Source organism: Anopheles moucheti, chromosome 2, assembly GCF_943734755.1.
Source record: "Anopheles moucheti chromosome 2, idAnoMoucSN_F20_07, whole genome shotgun sequence".
Taxonomy (NCBI): Eukaryota; Metazoa; Arthropoda; class Insecta; order Diptera; family Culicidae; genus Anopheles; species Anopheles moucheti.
The window spans coordinates 90947114-90964164 of record NC_069140.1 but is presented as its reverse complement, the minus strand read 5'-3'; the positions used below and the strand labels follow the sequence as shown (position 1 = coordinate 90964164).

The 17051-nt window shown below is 40.4% G+C and overlaps 1 protein-coding gene across 1 annotated transcript in view; it reads right to left on the bottom strand.

The window, feature by feature from the left end:
- Window positions 1-8705: 8705 nt before the first annotated feature.
- Window positions 8706-17051, bottom strand: part of LOC128310172 (alpha-catulin) — a 53902-nt gene continuing 45556 nt past the window's right edge. Inside the window, exons 13-14 of the mRNA XM_053046747.1 lie at window positions 12487-12531; window positions 8706-10218 (exon numbers count right to left, since the gene is read on the bottom strand). Coding sequence (XP_052902707.1) covers window positions 10093-10218; window positions 12487-12531 — 171 coding nt within the window. The 3' untranslated portion in view covers window positions 8706-10092. The remainder of the gene's footprint in view (window positions 10219-12486; window positions 12532-17051) is intronic.

The window sequence follows — 17051 nt, the reverse complement described above, 5'->3', positions numbered from 1 at the left end:
TGTATCAAATTCCCATGTGCTTTGGTCTTATAAGTTTATACTAAATAATTCTTCACAATGTCCTATTGTATCAAATGGAGTGTCACAGTAACCCGAATGTTGGTGTCTATGCCTGAAGCGCAACACAACATGATCCGCGGCAGGATTGGAACCGAATGCTAGCCAACCAATCTCTGGCCAAGCGTGCTGCCGAGCAATTAGAAAAACATACATTTCTTTTCTCACGTGTTTTCCTTCCAACCGCCAGATCCGTACCGTACAAGGGCGGATTGTGTTCGCAAGCCGTTTTTCTAATTAATTATGCCGCCATCAACAGGCGCACATTCGAAGAAAACAACGGACCAGCTCCGGTTTGGGAATGTCGTCCGATTCGACAACGGTTCGCGCTGGCAACCAGGCAAGCATGTTCCCCTTCCTTGGTGAAGGAAATTCCGGACGTAAGGCAATCAAGATAACGGACACAGGTGTGTTTGGGCTTAAGCGATTCGACCAAATGATGCAATTATGATTTATCAGCAGCAAGTGGTTCGATTTAGCTTTATTTATTATTAACACGTGCACGACGTTTAACGGGCAATAAAACAACTCGTCTCGACATCGAATTCATTCGATTTGTATTTAAAAACGCAACATGGTGTTTCACAAAAGATGCTTTTGTACTTGACATCGAATTCATTCGATTTTTATTTAAAAATGAATATTGTGTTTCACAAAAGATGCTTTTGTACTTGAAAGAAATTAAAAACACAGAAATTTAACATCCTGCATCGATTGTTCTTTACCATGAAGAATCAACTCCAGGTTCGTTTTTCGCTTTTCCTTCAGACATTCCATCGCCGTAAGAGAAAGGAAACCATAAGTAACCCGATCGTGAGGCAAGATAGCAACAACAACGAAAAAAAAAAGGTTCACTATTGCTCGTTTCAGTTTTCGTTTCCACTCGAGCGGCATCACTCGAGCCGCGATGTCATCATCTTCGACTTTAACGGAGCGTGCACTTAATCGGCTCCAGCTTGTTATGCTGACGTGAATGGCGCATTGAATGGCCGAGCGTCGTAGAATAATCCAACCCTTTACCATCCCTATCCCTTGCCGGCCCGCGCACGCATAACGATCAAAATCACTGTTTAGTAATAGGAAAGAGCTACGATAATCGTTATCTATAGCAAAAGCGATGATTTTCTTATTTCTAGTTCGTGCAAAACGGCCTACTCGAATTGCTAGCTGCGAAGATATTTAAAAATAGTTAAATTACTTTCAATACTTTTACGTATCCTTGTACACTATACAAATTATATTGTATACCAGTGCAAGCCAGCTAAAAGAGTTTCTTGGAGTTCGAAAGTACATTCCCTCAAAATTCCATAGCGCAGCTGCATTATCCTGTCAGCCGATCAAAGAGCAAACTCCATCCGCAATAGATAAATAAAAGGGAGAGCAGTGCAATGAATGGCCACCGTGCTCGAACGCCGAACCATTTCGGGCCTCGCAAAAGCCAAAAGAAACAATTGAATATCATCCAAAACAATCGGTACCTGATGCGGACGCTGGCTAAATGTTTGCACCGTTGGCGCTTGTGGCCGGCAGGCAACACCGTGGACGGCGGTAAGTTCTTGAAGCGAACGAACAATTAGTGTACGGTGTGCAGCTCTGAAACGCCCACTCGCTGCACCCAACGCTGACGAAGCCGGTGATGGTGCAAGCGAGATTATCGGACGGGAAACCTGCACCAATAGGACAGCACCGGGCAAGACCGGGCTTGATTCGACCGGCTTGATAGTAGATTATCATGCGCGGTGGTTTGTAGGGAAATGGTCCATTCGGTTTCCCGATCATAAATTAAAGCGATTTGTGGTCGAGTTTTGTAATAGGAGAAGGAACAATAAAAGGAACGAGAAAAACATTTTGGTAGTAACTAGTACTGTTTGAAAGGTTTACTAACTCTATGTGGGAAGGTTTGTTTTTTGTACACGAGGTCCTTTACAAGTTTATAAATCAATCAGTTTTCTTTATAATAATTACTCAATATATTATTAATTATAACATTCCGTAGCAAGGACTGACTATCCGGCTACGTGATAAAATGTTGATGCTATATAACATCAACATAAAGTGTTCAACGAAGTGGTAAGGAAAATAAAATTTGTTTCTTACTTTTCCACAGATGATGGATTTGTTTCAAAGTTTCATCGAAAATTTTTTCAGCAATAGGTTCTAAAAAGTTCGACAAAGTTTTAATAATCAAGCAAAACAGAAGGCTGTATGGCCAAGTTCGGCAAAGTTAACATTTTTTAAATAAATATTTTTATAAATTTGCTTCTTTTCGATGAACTGTGTTGGTGTACATGATTTTCAATGCGATTTTATGGATCACCAATTAATTGAAAATTGAGTAATAGAAAAATATTATTGTGTATATTCGATTGGAAGAAATTTTGTTGCGTTTGAATGCAATTTAAATTATTTTATAATAATTGTATGGTTTTTTCTATTGAACTTATTTGAAATTAGTAATCTTTCACAACATTCATGAAAAATCCTCCCATAACACCTCACGGAACGACTGCAACGGGAAAACGTTCAATTCGAGCATACGTTCGAGCAGCGCGATAGGGTGCGATGATTGTTGCACGCGGCGAACCGATTGCACGCAATATGCAATATGACTTGCACACAACATACCCTTCAACCACTCGAACACAGGGTGCACCAAAAGCTTAGGTTCGTATCTTTTGTATCTCGTCGACATTTCGGATTTTTACACATTCATCTTTCGCGAAATTTAATAATTATAATAAAGAATTTTTATTTGATAATATTTCAAGTTACATTTTGCGGCTTATTATCCCTTGTCTACTTGTTTTTTTTTTTTGCTGTTCTGCTTGGCCCTACGAGTTATGACTTTTTACAACAATTATTATCTATCGGTTTTGCCCATTTCTTGATGCCATTCGCGTACCATGCTGTGTTGCGCCTAGCGCCAGCTAAAGTTTTTTTTGTCCTATAAACGCCATTTTCTGTTTTGTATCGTACATAACCCTGCTGCTTTCGTTCAACGCACGGCTCTGGCCTGTCGCTTAAAGTTCGATGATACCAAATGATCTGTTGCACATAGTTGTTTTTTGATTAGAAATGTTTCATAGGAATAGTATGTCGCTAGTATTGTTGCTGTGTTGTTTTGCATCATTTGCTTTCCATTTATTCAGTGTCTGTCCGTGACCATATCATGCTGTTACATTGCCGTATCATTCTTTGTGTAGCTGCGGTATTCGTTTTTTGTTTCAAGTTTTAAATGATATGTCTATCTATTTTTACAGTTCTCTCCATTTTTCATTCGATCGAATCTTGTTGACTATTTTTCAACACCAAAGATTATGCCTTGTCGATTTTTATACGCTATTCGCTTCACCCTTGCTTGGTACTGCAGCTAACGTTGCTTGTCGCACTACGATGCACTATTGTATTGGTTTCACAACGGGGTTCCACGGGATGCACGGTTAAATAGGTTCGCTTTAGCTTAAGGTTCTGCAAATGTTATATACTGTCAACCAAACTTCACTCTACCCATACGTTGATAATGGTTTTCTTTCGCACCTTAGTGCGTCCCTAACATTTTTGCATCTTTTTCCTGTTAATGTCTTCCTATCTTGGAAGTTGCTTCAATTATTTTTTGAGGAATAGTATTACTGATGTTTCGGTTGTATCTTTTACCATTAGAGAACTATAAAAAATCGTGGCAGATCTGGGATACAAAAATACGCCTAAATATGCATTTCGATTTAGTGGTTTGTTTGCTTTCTCGATAAGATTGTGTTTTTTTTCTCTCTCTCTCTTTCTTTCTTTGGGAAAGTAAACGAGAAACTTATTGTAACACTAATGAGTAGTGAAGAGCACGACGTCTAGAAAAAGGCCTACCGCTAGAGTATTAGATGGAAACAACCATGGAAAAATGTCTATCGGTCTTTTCAAACCACCAATTATTATTACATCGTACGCGTATTTCTTCCTTTTCACAAAAACCCAAATGGTCCATTCCCAGACCATCGCGACAGACCCGATTTCGAACACTCGCACACACAGTAAGTTGCTGCGATCTACAAAGTGAATTGGATTTTGTTTTCCCGCTGCTTTATGCTTCCGTTTAAGACACTAACACTATCTCTAGAATAACTTCTTAAGAACACATGCCAATGTCAGATGTACGAAATACTGTGAAGAAGATTGAATATCAGTTTTAAATAGTCTAATGCAATTCTATTAGCTTCTGTTGCATTGATAATTGCTATTCTACTTAAATACTGTCATTTTCGAAGGACATTCGCTTCGCGCTAGTTGCATTATGCTTTGTATGAGTGATGCATTCCATTTCATTCGCTTTTCACCGTATTAACACAGCATTGTCCCATGGTATCGTCCATTAATGATTGTTATCAGGTGAATAGTTTCGATTCTTCCGTTCAATTCTTTCCATTTTCGTTGAGCTGACTAATTGGTCATACAGCTTTCGGTTGTAGTTGCAAGATAGTTAAAACAAGAGACTAACTAAAAGTTCCAAAAGATTCGTTATAACTTAAACCCCGAATTAATCTTATCAGAATAATAAAACACACCGGAAACGTTCAAATGGTTTACAACCAACAACAAGGCGCTCATACCGAAAATATTCTCACGAAAGCATTACGTATTGCTATTGCTTGATGTGAATCAATTCACACAAGAACCGAATTGCTTAACACGATATGGTTTGATAGTTTCGATAACGTTTTAAATACGGAACCAGGGCGCAAAGTCATACGCTACGGAAACTTTATAAAAGTTTCCCAAATACTATTCCACGTTTCGCCTCATCTCAGTGTTTCGTTACTTCGCGTTCGTTACTTACTCATTAGTTGGTGGGTAATTGCTGCTTACTTCTCGCGTTCCTTTACAATCTTCCTCCGGGACAGTGCATCCACAAAAGCTCAGTATAGTGTTTCCATTCCATTCCGAACGATCTACAACTTCCATGTCAGTGATAGTTTTTGGTTTGGTTTTGTTGGGAAACGAATAGCAGTAAATGAGTATATTCTTCACTAAATGCATCTCTAGATGGTAATTATTGTTTCTCGTTTTGTAGCATGTTGCATGTTGTATGGGTTGTGTTTATGTTTGTTCTTTTCAATATTTCCGATTCTATGCTGCTGCAAAGTGGTGGAAAAGTGCATCCAGGAGAGCTATCAAGTTATTTGTTTATCGTTTTATGATAGATACGATGGCAGAAAGTACACATTCGCAAGAAATGATTCGTTTTACGGTATGTTGTAAGCTATTTCTTCACGGCTCGTTCATCACGATCGACAATGCGCTTTTTTGTTTGGATACGTTACTACCCTGAAGTGTTCCATCGTAAACAATTACTTCTTCCGATTGAAGCAATGAAATTATAACTAATCAGCCACGTATTATTTGAAAATAAAATAAAATGCTGAAGAAGTGAAAAAAAAATGTTGTCCAAAGTATCTGAGGACCATTGATAGATCCATTGGAGAAAATGCTTATGTCTGCGGAAATTCCAAGATTGATGAAAACACTGATGAAAGCAATAACTTTGAGAAGACAGAAGACAAAACTTAACTAAAGCCGTTTAGTTTATTTTAAAAACTAAAGCCATCTTCACTGAGTTGCTTGCAACAATCCATCCAGACGATTAGATACAAAAGGGGAATCGTCAACAGGTGGCAACGCATTTGTATCAAAGATCGAAAAAAATTATTCCATTTTAATGATTTCCTTTTTCCATGTGAAGCCTTCTTATCACCGATATATTAACATTTAGAAATAAGTTTTTCCGTGCCGTCAAATACTTCAACAGACTCGAAAAATACAAAATACAAAAAAGTCTGAAATAATAAAATTGCAGAAAATCATTTATATTCATCTCTTCAACATTTTGTTTTAGATTCTCCAAAAACAAGTGGCCTTATCGCTAACTGTGTGTGAATATTGCACACAACATAATAGAGACCAAACACGATCAATGTAGTTAACATTTGTAACCCGTAGGTCATAGAAAATTAATAACTCAAACTCATATTTCTAACAATTTCGACCGCATCCTGATTGATTACCATCTTCACTTCCTTGACGTGACTGTTCCATTATACTTTCCCGTTGTTTGCATATGCAATTTGATTTGTTTCTAAACTAGCTTACACACAACATCGATTATAATATTCCTGAATTCATCCAATCTATAAAAGTTGACGACACTAGTGATTTGTATAAATGAGTTGCTGATTTCACCTCCCTGCCTTGAACGCGCCCAACCAAATACCATATATGTATATACGTAACTCTCTCCCTCTCTCTCTGGCTTGCTAAAGTCGCTAAAGTATTGCAAATTGCTATGATTTGAATATAATCTGTTGTTCACAACACTTGAAGGGTTTTGTTTATTTTTTTTTGTTTGTTGCTTTCCTCTTTGCTTTAAATTCTATGAATAAGTTTTTTGATCGTATAACGGTCGAATTAGTTTGTGAATATTATTACAATCACACGCACACACACGCACACTCAGTAACGTCGAGAGATTCCTGTTCATACTGTACAACGCGCCTGTCCCCTGTATTACGAGACGTTTGCCATCGAGATTAAACCATTGTTTTGAATATTCGTTCCAAACCATCGTTCGCTGCTCTAAATATATTCTCTTTACATGGGTTATAACTATTCTACCACGCAGAATATGTTGTTGTGGTTGTGTTGTATGCATTTTTTTTTTTGGTTCTATCCAACCTCACACACTAAGCAATGTTATCATGTTCGATACCTTTTTCTCCGTGCCCTTTGTCGTGCCTTCGATTACAAATGCAGTTGGAAAGTAAGTAACGAAAAACGTATTTGTATTTGAATTTGCGGTTTAATTCAATCGTTTCGCATGCCTATCTAGCTTACCTTAATGATGCGCATCAAAAAACGGGAACCAACACAAAAAGCATAATCATCAATCACGTTACCGCGTTACACGTTTCACGCATTACATTAAACAGTTCATAAATTCTTCTGGAGGAGATCACAACTAATGTTTCGGAGTCCGTGGGGCTGGTGGTGGTAGCTATCCTTTTTTTTCTCTAAACGCTATCTACTGCTAACTCTGTACCGTTTGCGTTTGTCTGGTTTGAAAACTTAATACAAATACCGCAAAACCGTCTCTTACGTGCCTGTTAATCTATGTCCAAGTAATTGCTTACAATCTAAATTTCCACCCGCGAAAGGGTAATGATCACTTGTTGCTACTTCAATACTATCCTAGCTACAAACGATAGGAATAGGAAATAAAACGATTTTTTTAACAATTAAATTGTATCATTAAACGTTCTTAAACGCTTGATATATCGATCCTTCATGATGTACGCTTTTGCACAATTTTTCATTTGAATTTTCCTGCTTTGCTTGCCCGCTCTTACTGCACGACGGTCGACGTTCTTCGCGCTGACACGCGTGAAACATTTCATCATCTGTTTAACACCTTTTTCTTTCTCTTTCCAGTTGTTCTGTTTCAGCAGAGTTTTCATACCCCAAAAATCATGCACCTGACCTAAACACACCGGGAAACAATCGTTCCCTGCCCAGATCCTTCAATCCTATCGAGTTACTGTGTACAATGTACAGGGTTGTGTTTACTTGCCCACTTCAACCAACACCCATTAAGTGCCGCCAAGCTTCCTTGAGTGAGCAAAAAAGTACGAAAGCTTTCACTCGTTCGGTTTACATCCGTTCGAGTTCGAGCTTTCGTTCTTTTCCACCCTCCAACACTTCAACTCACGCGGCTGGGAGTTGGGGATATTCGATATTTGGGCCGATAGTGTGACATCAAAGTATGCTTCACTTCACACTTTGATGCGTTCGGAAGCGCCCGTTCGGATGGAGTCTTCGCCTGGGAAAAAACCCACCCCAAAAGTGGTAGGAAAAATGGAACTGGAGAGAGAGAGAGAAAGAAAGGCATGTGGTAGGGAAGAGATTACACACACACATACACGAAGAAGAACGGGAACGATGGTAAACATTTGGCAAGTCGAGTATCTCCATCCGAACGGCTCCCAAACACTTCATCAAAGCATCCATCGCCGTGTGCACAATTGTATGCACGTGCTCTCCATGGTTACTCCGTTTGACGTCGGGATCAAGATGGACGAAAAACCACTTGATTGGATTTTGACTTTTGTTAACTTCACCCCTTGACTGGGGCGTGACATTTCGAAAGTCTGCTCAGTAGGAATTAAACGAGTAAACACGGGATGCACTTGCGTACTGTTACGCACACAGCACGGATTCAGTGGCAGCATACTTAAATGTCTAATATTTTTATTACGTTTGTTCAGGAACAGTGAAAGTTGCGCAAAGTTCCTAGTGCTCTGTCATCAGATTTTAAGTTCTGGAAGAATTTAGTGGAAAGTTTTTGTTAGAGTTCTGGGTAGTTTTGCTACTCGATTGAAGTAGCTTGTTTGCGTGATACTGTTAGAAGCATTCTCTCGTTATTGGATTTGCTGGTGTTTTTGTTTTGTTTTTTTTGCGCAAGCAGTGCCATAAGAATAGAAAGGTTAAAGTTAAGCGTCAATCTGTAAAGCATTTTCTTCTTCTCGCACGTGCGCCAGAGTAAGGACCTCGCTACGCAAAGCACGCTAGTGTCAAATTGAAAAATAAATATAACATAAAAGAACGGGAACCATTGGACAGTTTATTACAATTCATTTACGGCTCTTATCTATGGCGCTTAATTATCATCTGTAATTCTGTAGTTAATAGTACGAAATTCGTTATCTGTTTCGAACGCTATACAGCAAACTTAAGCATAATTCACTCGATGTTTTTTTTGTTTAAATATAACCTATTACCTTAACACGGACACCATCTTCTGTTCACGCAGTGTTTACGCTTATTGTAATTATTTGTAATAACCTAACTTTAATGTTACGCACAGGAAACATAAATTATCTGCGATACGTGTTGAATATTGCTGCACGGTTTGACGCGCTTGTGTGCCGAGTGCGGTCCCTTACACGCATACAGCTGGCTGTATGTGAACACATCCGTACCGTTTGGTTTGCGTTTTTTTCTTTTGGCGAGCAGTTTTTGGCCCAATACTTAATAGTTTAGCTAGTTTTCGTTGTGTCTGTTCCGAAGCGGGCCACAGAGTAGTACAACTGATCGATAAGTGTGGGTATTTGGGACACTAGAAAGGGAAATCTGTCTAAGCCTAGTTGCCTATCCGCTAGATTGCTTGTTCATTTGCTAGACAAAAACACTGCAGGTAAAGTACGTGAAGAAGTAACTTCGAAAGTACAGCTACGGTAAGAACAACGGTTCGAACGCGGAAATGGTGCGAAGCGCCAGAGAGTTTATCTTTCGCATTTTGGAAATTCGATATCGAAAGTGTGTGTGTGGAACGACGCGATGCGACGAATGGCTCGATCGATTTCGACCATTTGCTGCTACCGTTTTTAAAGCCTGCCCCAAAGCCTGTCTGTCTAAGCCCCCCCAAAAGCCATTGTGTATATAGTAGTTTGTGTAACCTATCACGAGAGAACTGCCTAAGAGTTTTGTGTGATTTGAGTGGAAAGATGCTAGTGCGAAAATGCGACCGGATTGGTTCTGTAACTGGAGGGTAGGAAAACTGTTGAATGAAGCTATTGATGATTGTAGTGGAAAAAGCTGTTTTCTTTCTCTCTCTCTCTCCCTCTTTAAATTTCTCACACCGATTGCCGGGAGGCGCACGGGTTGTTCTAAGATTTTGTTCTTGTTGTGTGTTTTTTTTTTCTCATGTTGGTATTGGATTCCGGTTCACTAAACATTCATATTTCAATATTTATGATTTCATATACACATATATTAACAAACAGTAATGGCTGGTGGATTGGCTTCGTTTGGCTGCACGGCACTGCCCGTCTCTAGTATGTGTTCGTCGCTGCTTCTCGGCTACGAGAACCATCAAACATATATAAATTCGATAAATATGGACATATGTAATGTTTAATGCTTATTCTAAAAGAGTAGGAAGGAGACTCGGGTCCGCCGGGCATCACCTTTAACGCCCCGGCGGGCCATCCCGTACTGTCACATGCTCGCCTCGGTGCTGGTCGTTGAGCCCTTGCTGTCACCCTGCAGCCCCGAAGCGCCGTCATCGTCCCGCGATCCGCCGGCTGCCGCCCGGCCAGCCAGTCCACTGAAATCTAGTTTATACTGTTGGGTTTGTTTGTTGTATGTGTGATGATCATTCAATGTGTATGTGTATTTGTGTTTATGAAAGAAAGTGGGAAAATCGAAAGCAATATATTAGCAACAACGTTTCATATAAAAGTGTACACATTTGCATTCCATTGCATCAAACCCGTAAGCAGTAAGTCAAACCGAAAAAGCAATAATACCACTAACAAAACATAACAAAACACAACTAACACAAAAACGAAACTACACATACTTAATCATACATTCGATAAATACTAAACCATTCGAACAAAACAACAAAGTGCTTGTCTAAAGTGAATAAGTACACAAAACAGATACTAAACTAATGTTAAACATGTTAAGAACACATAAAAACCTTAAAAATATCAAAATAATTGATTAAATGAATAAAAATAATAAATCAAGCTTCAAATGTCACAAGGAGCAAAATACAAAGCAAAACAAAAACCAAATTTAAACATTAATAAACTGAAGCAAAATAAAACCATTTCACAAATAAGCAAAATTAACGTTCTGGGACGTAATGGATAATGTTTTATGATGTTTAAATGTTATTCTTATCACTAACAATTCATAGTGTAAAGGTTATAAAAAGGTTCTTTTTTCGTTGCATCATAGACTTGGTAACAGTTGACTCGCTGATTTGCTGAAAAGTGTTTTTTGAATAATTTATATAAAAATAATATTTCAACCAAGTAACTAAACTCATACAAACATAATTAACAAACATAAATCATAAAAACTTTCATTGAAAAACGAGTTTGGAGACACGGCATTCAAAGATACGCTCAAAATCAAACATGACCATTCGGCACGAAACCATTCAGCGGAATATCCTTGAGGCTCTATCCAAAATGTCAAATCTAGATCGCTTTCAACACGGCTTCAAAGCCAAAACGACCAGACTGCACTGTTTAAATGCAGCCAACACTTGTGCATCAGAACTTTCGTAAGAACTTTCCCAACTGGGACATTTCGATTGCTTACAGCGCGTTCTTCACCCCGGACTTGAGCACCCCGAAAAAACGTGCAACTGTCGGCTGTAAGCTACCACATCGATTTACGTATACCGTCGAAATCGTACGACCGACGACGCGCAACGGTGTTGTACTTCTGTGTGTTTTTTGTTCGGCAAAAGCAAAAGAAAGACGTGGAAAGATGCAACGTGAGATAGAGGAAGACAAGCCCGGCTGTGCTCTGGCATCTAAGACCCGAAACGTGATCGAGATTTTAAAATCCACTGGTGGATCAATGGTCCTTCGGAGACGCACCGGTGGACAAATTTTTCTCTCTCCTCCCCGGTAGAGTAACGCGCGCTGGGACGGTGAACGGTGGAACTGGGATGGATTTTAAGGTTGCCTGATTGGATTCACGGATATCTCGAGGGGATTTGTATGGCTTTCATCATTTATTAGACGAGACAGTTTCAGCTCACCGTACGGGATTTTTGAGAAGCCATTCAAAGCGTTGCTATATTCAATAAAAGAATAAAAAGGTTTATTCGTTCTGCTATAAGAAAGACAGAAACAGAAGTGTGAGGGTACAAGAGACCCAGTCTACTTTTTTAGACTTCCAGAGATCTCCTTAACTCTCGTCTCATTAGTCGACATTATACGATTGACATTAAACATGTTGTCGGAATTATCATGCGGATGATTCTAGCGTACACAAAAAGACAACATTTACACTTCCATAATATCGACGGAAATACGGCAAGCATTGTGGGTCGGTTTTTCCCATTCGTCGACATCTTCGATTTAGCAATAGCACATGATTATCCAGCAATGTTTGATAGAAGTTGAATCTGTACCAACTACCGTGACTTTCCACTCCAAAGCGTTCGAATCGGTTAAGGCATTAAGGTGCCATTTATTCTTAGCCTGCTGGTGAACTGCTGCTCGAGCACGGTGCATTATTGGGCGTGCTACCCGTAGGGTTTAGTTCTTGCTTGCGTAGTATTTTCGCTAATCACTTGCCGAATGCATTACTCTAGTGTTGTTCTTCCCCGTTTGTTTCCCCACTACCCGCTGCGTTAATCGCACCTCGTTCGATCGCACCATGGTGACACATCCCCCCAAACGTTTCTGTCTACTATGCCACCGCATTACACTCAACTCAAACTATCGAACGACGGCGCACTTGACTCTTAGACATACACTTCTCCGTACTGACGTTTAGGCTGAATGCATGCGAATAGATATGAGTCTAGATTCAAATTTTGTACGGTGGTTTGGCTGAGAACGTGATTAGCGCTGTTCTTACCCGTTTATACTCACAGGTCAGCTGGCCCTTCACTGCTCCGAGTTGCTGTCCCGGACGGACGCAACAGCACCGAGGACGGAATGCCGACCAACCGAACAACGACCAAATCGGACGCGAAAGAGCGCCGCAGCAACGAACGGGTGGATATCGAGAGGTGGAAGAGGATCGGAGGTTAGTATCGAAAACAGTGCTGTTATCCTGTCGATTGTCCTACGTTTTTTTCGGGGGACAGGGGGACCGCATGAAGATAGGTGACGAATGTGTCATAGGAGGTGAGCAAAGACCTAGCACTTGGGCATTATCTTCCAAGACAGACGGTACCCTTGCAAACCGCTCAGCTGTGATGTGTGATGAGACGAATGATGAGCTAGCAGATGATGCCGATGGCACGAATTCGGTGATCACGACAAGCCATGAAGCGTACCACTGTGAGATCGTGATGAGGGTCGGCTGGGCGCGTGAATGCACACGTGGGCGGGTTTATTAATAGCAACAGAAGAAAAAAACAAACAGGCTAACAACAACAATGACAGCAACTGTTTGCGGCATGCCTGTGTTCCAATGCGCGGGGGCAGGAATGCTGGCAATGGGTCCAGAACCATACCTAAGAGCCCGTCCCATCGGGCAACCACTGTCCATCTGGGTCGCAAATCACTGAACTCTTACGTGCTGCTTTAAACTTTGGAATTTGGCTAGTCCTAGGGAAGGTTTTTCAAAACTAAAACCAATCAACGGTGTCGGAGGTGATTCTAACGTAATTCTCTATGTATTCAATGTACTACCAAGGTACGAATTGTGGGTTACCTGTGTCTTAAAACATTACGCCGTACCACATCCTCGATTGGGCCTTTGAGTTACAGTGCCTTTAATAAAAATTTATGTTATAATAGATTCCTCAATCTGGTATAACAATCCGGGACAATTTATACAGAACCTAAGGAGTATTCTGGTATGCCTAACCCATTGCTCTAAATTCTAACTTTTCATTGAAATACAAAATACTGTTGTGTATAATATTAGATTTCACATTATTAGATATTGCTAGTTTTATAATCATATTCATCTATTCTCTACAGTTCCTGTCAAAGTAATAGAACAACCCTAATTTTCTCATTATATTTATTTACTGTTAGATTTGTATGACTTAATTAACTTTAGTGAATAAAAATAAATAATTAAGATTTCAATTTCAAGATTTTGAAGATATTTTGTAATGTCTCTTGCTGACAAATCTGATACCATAAATTCTGTCTATTCGCTAAACAAACCTTGGTCCGACACAGATGAACAAACAGACCAACTATCAAACATATGTTTACTGAGCCAGTTATGTCGGATTAACATTAAACGGGGTTAAACGCAATACCGAAACAAATAAATAATATTTCAACATACAAAATATCATGAATAAAACGGCAAGTGCCGTCAACTCACCGAAATTAGTTAAAATGTTGGATATTATACTCTTAATAAATTGAACAAACATAGTAGCCCGTTTTAGCTTAGCTGATACCTCCCATGCTAATGAAGGTCTTGCATTGGTGTATCCCAATTAAAAAATAAAGAATCTAACACCGAAGACCTGCTTCATCTCAAAACTTTTGCAATATTTGCAATCATACTTTATACATATATAAATCTTGCAACAAGAAAATAGTTAGATATATTTATCTAATTAATCCTATAATTTTGAGCAGCACTGTACAAGCAAATTTGATATGTTTTGTTGAAGCATGATATGTATTGATTTGCAAGTTAACCTTAACTATTTTTAGTAATAATGTTTGCTTTTCTGCGTAACAGCAAACATTTTCTAAACACTATTGTTCGTTGCTATTCGAAATAACCATTTCCTTCCCTTATAAGCTTATCTTAGGCCATTTGTACTCAGTCTAGTTGTGCTGCTTGGTTGCAATAGTTTCCTACAGCGTTCGGTAATTGTAAGCAACTGCAGCACCTTAAGTGTGTTATAACAATCTTATTAGTTAGCGTCACATTTACTGCACTTCCGGGACGGAGACGTTCTGCTAGCTGTCTGTTCGCGTCTGGCCGAACGTCACCTGCGTCCGTACCCCAGCAACGTGCATGCCACCGCGAATTGTTTTGTCATGCGATTAAGTTCGTCACGTTTCCGCGAAAGCATTCAAACAGGTTCCCATCCTTGCGCTTTTCCTTGCACGTGGGTTTTATTTATAGCGTAACGGGTGGGCACACAGCACAAACAAAGTTAGACAGCAATCGATTCGAACCCTGTGCAAGTGCACATGCAAATCGAATGAACCAAACCAAGGCACACGCGCGCGTCCACAAAAAAAAAACACCATTGAAATCGGCTTACGTTAACTTTCGCCCCGAGCATTTCCATTTCCGTTACACGGCAGGTTTTCGCTGAAGTGTGCCTGCATTTCCCACCTGTAGCATTGCTGTCTGCCCGAGTTCTAGGCGGAGGTAGTGATTAGCGTTTCCATGAAATTTGTATTCCTTTTCCGCGGCAGCAAGGTGCAACTGCCGTGATACGTCTTCCGATGGGGCGTCATTCATTGCCCTTTGCGGCAATGTTCAGCCGAACCGAGCCTTGTAAATGGATCATAATTGAAGGACCTGTGCTTTCACGTGTGCGTCATTCAGATCGCTTGCTGGAAAGTGTCTCGTCTCGTCGATCGACTCCACTGTTATAGTTGTGTTGCTTGTTTTTTTCAATCATCCAGCTATCCTCTTCCTCTGACGGACGGATTATTCGGCATTCGTTTGCCCGAAACTCGTGTTTCCGTGGGAATGTTGGAAGCGTGTTTCGCGTACAGCTGCCACGCCTTACTTCGTCTTAAAGGGCACTTGCTGAGGTAATCGCAACGCGTACTGTACATCAATTCGGGAGACATTTTTGTTGTTCCCCCACAGTTTCAATTCCAACCGTCGTTCGTTGAGATGATTCCAGCGGGAAAGTTGATGCGAAGAGAAGCAAGTTCAAGGCAAGTTTCGAAAAAGAAAACCAAAGCCCCAAAACCGTAACCATCGGGGATGTGTACGTGACACAATTTCGACCAAGTTTGACCAAGTTTCATTATCAAACCATCGGTTGGCAGTTGCAGTTGGTGTTGTTGCGTCGTTGCAACAACATTGTTTCGTGTGTTTGTTTGTTTGTTTTATGTACGTGTAGGAGTTATTATAGCCAGCGATAGAATCCGGTGCCAGGGTGTTGGACGCGAGAGGGTTCGGTGTTGGTTGGAAAGTGCATAAAGCGCCAAACCACGAGCAGGAACAACCATTCGTTAAAACACCATTGTGAGGAGGTGCCGAGGAGGGAGGGTGTGTTTTGAAAACGGGGGGAAGGTTGGGAGAAAAGAGGAAAAGAAGAAAGGCATATAATTAAAATTAAATACTTGTTCAACTACTGTTTGCAGCAAACTACGGTGTACTCAAGCGGCGAAGGTCAGAGAGTTTAGAGTGTTCGAAAGTCGAAAATAATAATCACACCACGCACAACACATTTCCAGTGCCCCCCCCCATCGCAATGCTGGAACGTTGAAGTTGTACAACTTTATTTCGCCCTCTAAGCGCAAACCGCAGACCAGCTGATACAGACCCCATTCTAGCAAAAACCACTGAAGCAGCTCGGTTTCTACTCAGCAAAACAACAGCTCAAAAATTAGTTCTGTGGCACTAAGTGGCATTTAGCTGAGGTGGTATCCATTCCGCACAAAGCAGGCTGTGATAAATAGCTACCATTTTGTTACACTCATAATAGGTGGAAGTCTTGTACAGGCAGTCCCCGAGATACGCTATTATAGCGGACCGCTATAATCCGGGGAAAATCTGCGAAAGTCAAATCCTAGTGCAATTTCGTTTATACTTCAAAGTTAGCGAGTCGACTTCCTTCTCTGCACTTAATTTATGCAGCGAATCAGGCGATTTTTAGAAAGATTACAACAAAATAAGTAAGAAAGAATTGTTTTATGTGACAAAAAAAGGTATTTTCGACCAATTTTCGATCAACCTTTTTGCTTCGATTTTGTGCTATAAACTAGCTGTCAGCTGTCAAATTTTCAAAAACCGCGTATAAGAGGAACCGCGTATCTCGGGAACTGCCTGTATTAGTAGAATCTTTTTTTCTTCATTCACTGTTCTGACATACAAGCGGACATACCAAGGTGCATACAATTCGGTTCCAGTACAGCAGGATCAACTCAATACCGGGGGTGGTTCTACAAGGAGAGCAACTTGGGAGGGTGAGATTCGGTGTCTGTGTTCGTGGTAACCAATCACACTTATCGACTGCAACGAGTCAAGGACGGCTGCACAACTTCACACGATGGTCTTCATTAAGGCTATTCGACCATGGCACCAAGGCGATATGGCCGAGTGCCTTAGATCCCCTTCTGCAATTTACAACGAGATGAACGAGGGATGGTTGTGGAAGATGCCTAGCCAGCTAGTGAAGAAGTTACACTCGAAGGTACACCATGGTCAAGTACGATGTTGATTAGAATGGGTGCCCGAGAATCCTTCCATCGGACGGATAGTCGAAATATGAGCGACGATGAAACGATTGGCCAACATTACGGACA